Source organism: Trichosurus vulpecula, chromosome 2, assembly GCF_011100635.1.
Source record: "Trichosurus vulpecula isolate mTriVul1 chromosome 2, mTriVul1.pri, whole genome shotgun sequence".
In the NCBI taxonomy this organism is placed as follows: Eukaryota; Metazoa; Chordata; class Mammalia; order Diprotodontia; family Phalangeridae; genus Trichosurus; species Trichosurus vulpecula.
The window spans coordinates 191,050,784-191,061,462 of NC_050574.1; the positions used below are offsets into that span (position 1 = coordinate 191,050,784).

At 43.2% G+C, this 10,679-nt stretch overlaps 1 protein-coding gene across 3 annotated transcripts; it reads right to left on the reverse strand.

Annotated features, from left to right (window-relative positions):
• Positions 1–3,012: 3,012 nt before the first annotated feature.
• On the reverse strand, positions 3,013–10,411 carry HMGB1 (high mobility group box 1). Of its 3 annotated transcripts, none has more exons than XM_036744759.1 (5): positions 10,245–10,411; positions 7,516–7,678; positions 7,062–7,207; positions 6,478–6,652; positions 3,013–5,339 (listed from the first exon to the last, which is right to left on the reverse strand). In XM_036744759.1, the coding sequence occupies exons 2-5, from the start codon at positions 7,663–7,665 to the stop codon at positions 5,160–5,162; spliced, it is 651 nt and encodes a 216-aa protein (XP_036600654.1). In that variant the 5' UTR covers positions 7,666–7,678; positions 10,245–10,411; the 3' UTR covers positions 3,013–5,159. The 3 variants fall into 3 exon arrangements, with proteins under 3 accessions (XP_036600654.1, XP_036600655.1, XP_036600656.1); XM_036744760.1 differs by lacking the exon at positions 10,245–10,411 and adding an exon at positions 9,057–9,168; XM_036744761.1 differs by lacking the exon at positions 10,245–10,411 and adding an exon at positions 8,104–8,384.
• Between the last annotated feature and the right edge of the window lie 268 nt (positions 10,412–10,679).

The following is a 10,679-nucleotide window of genomic DNA, read 5'->3' on the forward strand; positions in this document are numbered from 1 at the left end:
ACTACCCACAAAATCTACTACAAAATACATAAAACCATCTTCTGTGTATTTACTCAAACTTCATAACCTTTGACTCTACTATCTGCTTATTAATATGACCCTTTTTCATTACTGGCTTCATGTATTGCAATTAGGAGTTTGTTTTTTCTTTTAAGATCATTTTAGGGAATGGAGACATAGCTGAGGCTAGAAGCTGATTTTTGACAGCCTGGTAATGAAAAAAACCCACATGGTACCTCTCATCTGAGCAGCATGGTGTGGTGAATGTTGGAGTCCTGTCCACTTTTTAATACTTGAATGATTTCGGGTATCATTTAGCCTCTGGCCTGTTTCATTACCTATAAGACGGGGGAGGGGGACCTAAATGTTCCCTTCCAACTCTAAATCTATGATCCCACTACCAGGAGATATTGCACCAAAATCCCCTCTGACGAAGGGGTTCTTAATCTCTTTGTGTCAATTGACTCTCTAGGCATTCTGGTGAATCCTTGTCAGAATCATGTTACCAATTATATTCAAGTGAAGATGCCATTTCTTTTTCCAATTGAAGTTCACAGATCCTTGAAATCTCACCCTGGACCCTTTCAGAGTCCATGAATTCCAGGTTAAGAATCCCTGCTGTAATGTAAAGTTTCTCCTAGCAGGAAATAAGGCTGCTTGTCCACCTCTTGACCTGGGTTGTAGGGGGGGGCCTTTGCTCATATCCCACATATGTCTGTGTCCTTGGTCCAGACCAAGCTTTTGTATTTCCTCTTCTGTACAACATTGGGCAGGGGAAGGAATGTAATCTCCTAAAGACAGTGAGGACTGCCACCATCCCCAGGTTGAACAGTTACTATTTGTTTCCTTAACCTGTGTTCCTCCAATTGACCTGTTGGCTCTGCTTCTCAGTGAGTGATAAACAATCCATGTGATTGAGCTTCAGGCCTTCTCTGCTCCTGGAAGTCCCAGCCAGCCACTTTTTACAATAGATTTACTAAATCTTCTACTGTATTAATTCCCATTCAGTTTTAGGGCAGTTTAGTTCTAATCTGGGTTTAAAACATTTCATCACAGTAGCTGATTAAAACCCAATAAAATGAAAATATAACAAAGCTCACAATTACACCCTATAATTCAAAGGAGCCCCACTTAATTACACATTAAAGCCTGTAAATATAATTGGGGTTACATTGGGGTTGTGTTTCACCCCAAAGCATCTGAGCGGCAAAGTGATGACCTTTCCTAATGCAACAAATTTTAGTCAGACTATCCACAATGTCTTGGAGCCATCCAAATTTACTGGCTCTTTGAATCGCCCCCTCCCCTGTTTATTACCAGATTCTCCTTTAGGATTCTTCAAACCACCTCCTATAGAATTTGTCCCTCATTAACTCTATTATTTGAAATGAAGATAGGATTGTATTTAAGATCTTTTTCATAATGATCAAGGATTTTGGCCGTCAATGAATGCACTACAAATGGCTGTTTGAGATGAGTACATAAAGGGACTACAAAAACAAAGATATACATAAAACTAAAACATATCAACTCTTATATACACCCTCAGTCTACTGCATAATAAGATCTATAAGAAAGACTTCAGACATTCTGATAAACTTTAAAGATGACCACACATGATATACCTACAGCTCTTTATAATTCTTTTCCTCCTTTGATGACTGGTTTTCTGGCCACGGCTGGACTCTCACTTTACATATACCTTGTTTGAGCTTCACCACCACAGTAAGGTAGGTGCTATAACCTACCCTATAGGCCTAGATAAGTTAGATGTTCTATGAAATATAATAGACATCCACCAGCCTCAAATTATTCTATAGACTTACTATTTCCCAACCCACAAGGGTTCAATAAATGAGGGCCAAATTTTGGTCCAGTTGAGAAACGTTTCCTGGTATTAACTGGTTCCACACTTAAAATTGTCTGGAAGATTTAATACTAATCTAGGCAGGCATGTTTCTTAATGTGGAGTCTATGAATTCATTATTTTAATGATTGTAGAACAATGTTTGATCTGTAATCTTAGGTGTTTTATGCACTTAAAACATTCTGAAAAGGGGGTGCAGGGGTTCTACCAGCCAGCTAAATAATGCTGTGAAAAGAAAAAGGTTAAGAAACTGTTTTGTGGGAGAGTAGAGCTAATAACATTAGTAGCTGCTCGTACAAGAGCAACATTTTACCTCATTCTTCCTCCACTGCATGCTCTTTTGGCTTATGCCCAGGGAATTTCCCGAGTTGTATGTACTAAGTGCTAACATGACCATTCCTATTTTTGCTGCTAAAAGGAGATAAGGAAAAATGAGAAAATTGTTGTTTTCTAGTAAAGACCCAAGGAAGATAGATATAAATTTTTAAAAAGGCATTTTAAAGGTTGTATGAGAACTATACCAAGGTATTTTAATTTCTCAAAATGGTAATGTTTCTCTATCTCAATAGTTCTTGACTATTCAGTAAATATAGCCCAAGATACTTGGTGTTGTATTCTAATATCAAGCTGCATAAACCTGCCAAATTGTATTTCTAATACAGATGGCTGAAGCAAATTACTAGGTAGAGTGACCTCTCATTTTTAACACATGGGAAATAGGATGTTCTTATTCTCGTCAATGGGAATTACGTTATTTTCAAAGAGCTATAGTACAATAAAATTACTAAAATGATACTGAACATAATTTAATCTTTGGTTCATAAGACTATGATCCTAGTGCCTCAAGGCAGTTATGAATGTGTTACCATTGAACTGTAAAGATCCCTAAGTGTTAATTATAGATCAAAATTTACTTTATTCAGGCCAGGTGAAAACTCTGCCTAATCAGATTTTTTCCATCTCAAGTTACACTGAAGTTAGAGATCAACTTAATATTAAAGAGAACTATTCAATGTTTTGCTTACTAATCTAAAATGCCAGTTGAACTACATTGTTAGGAAAAGCTATGCTCTAAATTCTCATCTCAAATGCTTAAGAACAGTAGTCAGGTGTCAGAATCTAACAATTTACCAGATCAAATCAAATTCGTTTTTAAACCAGATAAAATGTATTGATTAGAGATGCTGAGAAACAAAATTAAGGAAAATCTGAATTCATGTTTGTACTCCAAGAAGCCCACTAGACACCTAACATAATAAAAATTCTACCTCTTTTATAAACCTTGGCCAGCCTCAGGGGTACAACACATAAAATAAGTGCAGTGATTATTTGATCTACTGACCAAAACAAAAATTTAAGCTATTAGAGTATGTCAAACATCCCCAGCGACATCAATGACTTTGAAGGAAAAGTTATAAAGACCATGTGTTGAAGCTGGGGAAGGGGGAAATCAGTGCTGCTGCCCCTAATTTAAGGACATAATTTCACTTATCAATTCTGATGTTCAGAAGAATGAAAGTTTTTGTACTGAACATTTTGATTGTAATTTTTTTAAAGGCAGAGATTTTAACGTTTTATGTATCCTGACTACATCTATTTTTAAAAACAATTCTTCAGTGGCAAATCTTATTTGAAACAAAGTATTCAAAATATATTTAATAAAATCTTAGGATATTAAGTGAAAGCCGTTTAACTGAATATTTAAAACCTCTGCAATTATTAGTTTATTAGTATCATCCAGGATTCAGATGTTCAGTATTCCTCCTGAAATTATACATAAACAAATGCAAAACTGAAATTAGAATCTGAAAGTCAAAATTGTATAACAAAACAGTACTCCATCACAAAAGCGTGTAAAATTACAAGAACGCTATTTTAAAACACTGGCACTTAAGAGAACCATAATTTCAAAACCACAAAATTGCCAAATTGTCCCCCCAAATGGTAAGCAGGTAAACATATAAATGGTCAGTTTTAATGAATACACTGTTAGCTTTGGAAGGGAAAAAAGATTTGATCAAATCAGACATTAGGCTTCATCTTACCCTAATGCCAAATTTTAAGTCTATTTCCCATCAAGGTCTATTTGTATAGGGTCGAATATTACAATTTTAATATAAACTTTAATGGGAAGATCATGCCTCGCTTTATGAGACAATTAGAATTTTGTTTTGGACTGACAAATCAAATCTAGATTTACATAGTTATAACGGTACCATATAGAATCTCAAGTTTCCCAAGGGGCCATTCACTGCCAGCTCTTCATACTATATAAGCCTACTTAGCCTTCTGTAAGTCTGCTGCCAAAGATTAATGTGGCAGTCTTGTATTTTCAACTCACGCTTTTGGGGTACATTCTCAGCTCTTCTGAAGGACGGGAATTATAAACATAACTTCAGTTACATAGTAATGAAATTATGAATGTATATTCCCCACATAAAGATTAGAATATACCCTTCTACTGGTCCTTCAAGGACAGAATTTTAGTACGTTTCACTCAAATAATTCCACACTGCAAATTTCTATATTCTCCACTTGGTAAATGTTCTAATTGGATAGAATACTGTACTATATGAAATTTGAGTTTATTAACTGGTGACTTTTGATTTCCAGTTATGGAAGAAAAATTGTTTCTATACAACTTTTATTACCCCATCACAATTACGCAGGGTGTGTAGATCAAAGCTTTTTATCGGCTAACTATATGAAAAGATGATGAAAATTGTAATAATTCATGTGATCCCAAATGGGCATACAAAAGCAAAGACGAGCTTCCCCTCAAAAAGAAAAGTTATGATTTAAGGGCACCTATGAAAAGGACAACAATACTAATAAAAAAAATTGTATTTACTTAGAAGCATTCAGAATGTCAACAAAACAGCTGCAACTTTTTTTTTGTTTTTGCAATTACAGAGTGGTATTCAGTTAACAGAACAACAATTATTTCATATGCTGCATCAAAGACAACTGAAGATGAAAATGAACTACATCCCCATATATAACTAATTTGTGCTGTGCACCAACAAGAACCTGCTTTAAATTTCCATGCCAATTTACAACCCCCATACTGTACCAGGCAAGGTTAGTGGCTATTGAAAATACCACTAAAGGACAGGGCTATCTAAAGACACATTCGGTAGTGTGTTAACTATACAAAAAAAGACACTGTACAGTTTAAAAACAAATCTTACACAGCCTTACATTTCAATTTTTTTTTCTTTAAAAGGAGTGAGTTGTGTACAGGGGGGTTAAATGCTTTATAGACAAGAAAAAAAACTGCTCTAGAACCAACTTATTCATCGTCATCATCATCTTCTTCATCCTCCTCATCATCTTCTTCATCCTCCTCCTCGTCTTCTTCATCTTCCTCATCTTCCTCCTCCTCCTTCTTTTTCTTGCTCTTCTCAGCCTTGACAACTCCTCCCTTTTTCCCAACATCAGGCTTTCCTTTAGCCCGGTATGCAGCAATATCCTGTAAAGTGGGGTTTTTTTTTTGGGGGGGGGGGGAGAAAGGAGGAAGTAGGTAGGGGGAAAAATAGAAATAGGAGAGAGAGAATGGGGAAAGAAGAAGGTTTATAACTGTTACTCCTAGTTTGGTATTTACAGATACATCAAAATAACCAAGTCCTCAAGAAAAAAAGATATACATATTTGAGAATTATAATTAGCCATCCACGGCCCATCAGAATGACATGTCTAATATTTGCAATTTCTATGCCTCACTGAAGTGCAATTATGTAAGCATTCTAACAGCAGTTTATTAAAAACCAGAAATGCATAGGGACTTTGATTAAAGGGTAGACACTGCCACCTTCTGAATGCAAAAAAATTACTCTTCTGCTCTCTTAACTTCAAGACCCTAATCTATATAACTAGACCATTCAAAACTTGAAGAGATGTTTTAAGACAAATTAGCAAATATACTGATCATTAAATAGGCCAAACCAGATTCCAAAATGAAAAATATTTCCTTTAACACGTAAACACAAAAGGGTGGAAAAAAAAGTCCCTAGGCTACAATTTAAGTGTTCTTCATATCTGACACTATAAATGGACATACATCTTGCCAACACTGTTATAGTTTATAGAGCAAAATGACAGTAAAGCCAGGCTTAAGCCAATAGAGGTTCTACAAAGGACAAATGAACAGCAAATCAGAAGGGTACGAAAGGGACCTTTAGGTTATACTTGTCAAATGTGCTTTCCAAGTTGTAATATTTGATGTAACAATATTTGACAACAAATTAGATATTGGGCAGTCTAATGTTAGGAAACTATGACATGTTGTCAATCAATATATGTTATAACCAGGGCTTGACAAACGATTTAACTCTAGATAATTGATTTTCTGAGCATTTTCTAATTTCAGATAACCAACTTCAGAAATCAGAGATTTATAGTATAATTCTTAGTGAAACCTAGCATTAATAAGCAATGTTTGCTCCAAACAGAGAAATTGGATTATAAAAACTACACCACACCTTAAGTTCTTTTAATTTGAAGAGCAATTTAACATAAATGAGGTGAACATGAAATACACTAAATCTAATTATCTTTACCCCTAATTACAACACCAGGAAATGTCTTCTAACACATATATCTCTCATTACCTTTTCATATTTTTCCTTCAGTTTAGCTGCCTTCTTTTCATAAGGTTGCTTGTCATCTGCAGCAGTATTATTCCACATTTCTCCCAATTTTTTTGCCACATCTCCAATAGAAAGACCGGGATGCTCCCCTTTAATTTTTGGACGATACTCAGAACAGAATAAGAAAAATGCCGAACTGAAAAGAAAAGTTCAATGTTGAAATTAGAAATTCAAAGATTATAAGTTTACATGGTAACAAAACATATGTAGTATTATTGCAAATCAAAACTTTCACAAGTTTTTTTCTCTACTCATAATCAAGGCACGAGTCATCAAGTCTTACATTCTGCCATAATCTAAGGTATGCCCAGTGATCTTTAACGTTTAATGGTGACAGTCCTGAACAAAAAGACCACAGCTAATTTACGGTCAACTGCTTTGCATGTAGTTAAGTGCTTAAGGTTTGGCAGACATAATAAAAATCTCAAAATGCCATGCAAACCACTATTGGTTTAGAAATGTTACCAAGAGCTTGAACTCACAAGGTGGCCCATTAAATAAGGTACCTGGCAAGTGCCAAGGAGAAAACAGGAAGCAGTACTTACGGAGGCCTCTTCGGCGCATTGGGATCCTTAAACTTCTTTTTTGTTTCTCCTTTAGGTGGTACGTAGGTTTTCATTTCTCTTTCATAACGAACCTTATCAGCTTTTGCCATGTCCTCAAATTTTCCTTTCTCCTTAGCAGACATTGTCTATAAAAGAATATATTGGTTTAACCAAACAGAAAATAATAGCTTCCAAACCATATTACGTTGAGTAAGTATATCTATAATTAACTTTATTAATCACCCACACTTGTAGCAGACACACGGATGACCCCCTCCCCCCAAACCGAACTTAAAATCCCAGTTATACTACCTCTACAGGTCTACTAGCTACCCAGTCCTTTTCCGTAGTACCAGTCTGCCACACAATGCTGGACTACAGGCAGGGATGCGTGACATTTTGGGTTTTGCTACGCAACTCTCTTAAACTGTCTTAATTCACCAGCTGCTCTTACCTTCCACCTTTCTGAGCATTTTTTAGAAAATTCTGAGAAGTTCACAGAAGCATCTGGATGCTTCTTCTTGTGTTCCTCCCGGCAGGTTTGCACGAAGAAGGCATATGAGGACATTTTCCCCCTCGGCTTCTTGGGATCACCTTTGCCCATTTTGATTACTTTCCTTAAAAAGACAAAGACACAATCATGTAAAATCTTCGGTATCTTTTTACAAGTCAACAAATAAAAATCATTAAAGCCAGCTATAGGCTTGGATATTCAGTGTTCTTTCTGAAAAAGCACGGCAGATTGGGGATCAGCTCATGTTTTCGGAATACTTGACGCTGAAAGTTAACACAAGCAAGCCATACATTTCGCATCTTAAGTACTCTGAAAGAAGCGCAAGTATTTAAAATGGTTGTGTGCACGATCTTAAGGGGATTCCATTCTGAAAGCGGCCATGGCGCTGACAGCCAATCCGATCCGCACAAAGTGGTTCTCACACCTTCAGTGTAGACGCAGCGGATATACCCTCCATTAACACAGAGCCAAGCGTGCTAGGCTATAGGCATCAGCTACGTTTTACATTCACTTTGGGGGTTTTTCTACCTTAAACACAAAACTAGCCAGTCCTCAACAAGCACAACGTTTTCCTATGACTTCTGGGAAGTTAGCTCCTCCAGCCGGAGGTCGGTCGAGGCTTTCTCAATCCCATTCTCAGCCGGGCCGCCGCCTCCCCTTTGTATTAAACTTTGCTCGGGCCGGGCGGAGCGGCCCTTGTGCACACTGCACTGGGCTAGGCCACTCGGGGCGGCTGTGGGACTGGCGGCGGACTTGCGCCCTGACTAAACGCGTCCGGTTTGAAGTTTCTCTGAGTAAACAAGGTTCAGGGGCTGACGAACCATTCCAGCCAGTAGCGCAGGCTTTTTTTTTTAAACTCCCCCCCCCTCCCCCATTTAAACCAGTGCCTCTAAGTGTCTCTTTACGACTAATTAGATGGGAGGAGGGAGGGCCCGCGGGACGCGCCGCTTTCTGCTCTTCCCGCCACTTCGCACTTGCCCCCCACACCTCTCCTAAACTTTGCTGGGAAGTACTGGCAGGGGGGGGGTGGGGCGGAGTAATGAGAGGCATCAAAGAAGATTATCTCATTTCTTAAAGAAATACGGGAGCGGGGCCGCCCCGGCGCCACGTGTGGGACCCCCCCACCCCCCGCGGAGAGGGGGACCCCGGCCCGGGCACCGGGCTCGAGCCCCTGCGCGCCGTCACCGCCGTCTGCTCAGCCCCAGGCTCGCTCCGCGTGCGCGCGGCGGCCCGAGCAGGCCCCGGGGGGCGGCGGCGACTCTCCTTCCTCCTCCTCCTTCCCGCCCCCCCATTTTGTATGAAGTGTCTGTCGTGCGCCAGAGAGCAAAAGTCCCCACTCGAAATGGGGTCTGGCTCCGCCCGAAGCCCGCGCTTTAAGCGGGGGCGGGGAAAATGAGGAAAAGGCGGGGGGGAGGGGAGATCTGGGAGGGGGACAAGTCGAGCCGCGGGGCCCCGCGTGGCGCGTGAGGGTGCGTGTGTACCCGGCGGCGCGGCGCGCACGGAATGGCCGCTGCTCGTCTTCCTCGCCTGCGCCGCCGAGAGGGCGAGAGTGAGAGCGAGAATATGGCTCCTTCCCTTTGTGTGTGCGTGCGTGTGTGTGTGTGAGTGTGGGAGACCGACAGTGAGGGAGGGGAGGGGGAGGAGTGCGCGGTGCGCTCTGGCGCACACTCAGCCATTACGGGCAGGGGGAGGGGTAAGAACGAGGGGGAGGGGGAGGAGGGGGGGCGCGGCCCCTCCAGACCCACCGCTAGCGCCTGGGGTGGGGGGGCACCTCCTCCTCCCCGGCGGAGCCGCCGCCCGCCTCCCCCCAAATCCCGCGCTCCCCGGGCCGCCCCCGCACGGAAAACACGGGGCTGTGAAAAGGGAGGGGGGGAGAGAAGGGGGAGGAAAAAAAAAAAAAAAGTTGCCTGGGACCTGGAGCGCCCAGCCAGCTCCCCCTAGCTCTGGCTCTCGCCCGCCTTGTTTTCTCTCCAGCCAGCAGCGCCGAGCTCGAGTCAGCCATATTACAGCGAGCGCAGCGGCGCCTCTCCCCCCCGCGCCGCGCCGCGCCCCGGGGAGAAGGGGGCACGGGGAGGGGGATCCCCGCATCGCCGTCACCCCCCACCCCGCAACCGCCCTTACCGCCCCCCCCAGCCCGGCCGGGCCCCGGCCGCCCCCGCCCCGCCAGGCTGGGAAGCTCGCTCGGCGGCGGCGGCGGCGGCGTCTGGGGCTCTATCTGCAGCAATGGCTAATGCAATGCACTGTAAGCAGCTTAGGCTGAGCCTGCCGAGCCCCGCGCCCTCGCCGCCTCAAGCGCGGTCTTCCCGTCCCTACCCCGCGCCCCGCGCACACCGGCCACCAGCCCCCCCACACCCAAAAACACATATTTAAATTTTTTTTAAAAAAATTAAAAAAATTTTTTTCCGTGCTGTGATTAAAAAAAAACTCGCGGGGTTCGGGGTCCCCAGCAGCCCAAGGGGGCTACGGGTCCGCGGGCTCCCGTCGCCGGGCAGGGTTCAAGCGCCCGGGAAAAAGGCTCCTGTCCGTACGCAGTTCCCCCCACGATCCCCCCTCATTTGCCTTTGTGTGAATCCTGACCCGCCGGCTCCGGGCCGCGGGGATCCGGCTCCCGCGCGGGGTTCCGAGCTATTCGGGGCGCTCTCCCCGCCGCGGCGCTGCCCCAGACTCACCCTCAGCGCCGCACAGAGTAGCCCAGTGCCCGTCCGGCTCTTACTTGCCCCGGCGCTGTCTCTATGGAGCTCAATGTACTGCAATGGCTGTGAGAGCGCGAGCCAGACGCAGCCTCCTCACTCTCTCCGTTCTGTAACATTACTCTCCAGGCAGCGCTGCTCCCATTGGCTACCGCCAACTCACCGCGCTCGCTCATTGGCGGGCTCCCTCCCATTGTCCTGACCAGAGCCCGCTTCCTATTGGCCCGCGACGGAGACACGTCATCGAGGATTGAAACAGCGCGCAAATCTGAACCTGTGTGTGTGCCGGGCAGAGAGGCTGAGGCGGGAGAGGCAGAGGCAGAGGCAGCAGCTGCTACGGGAAAGCAGAGCTCTATGGTGTGTGTATGCATGTGTCTAACCCAAGCTAGCCCCATGCCGAAGTGGCCGCCGGAG

Excerpts from the sequence above, each read along its gene's own strand:
- HMGB1 (XM_036744759.1), bottom strand. The coding sequence starts at position 7,665 with ATGGGCAAAGGTGATCCCAAGAAGCCGAGGGGGAAAATGTCCTCATAT. Across the intron at positions 7,208-7,515 it reads AATGCTCAGAAAGGTGGAAG|ACAATGTCTGCTAAGGAGAA; the intron begins GTAAGAGCAGCT and ends ATTCTTTTATAG. Across the intron at positions 6,653-7,061 it reads AATGCGCCGAAGAGGCCTCC|TTCGGCATTTTTCTTATTCT; the intron begins GTAAGTACTGCT and ends TTTTCTTTTCAG.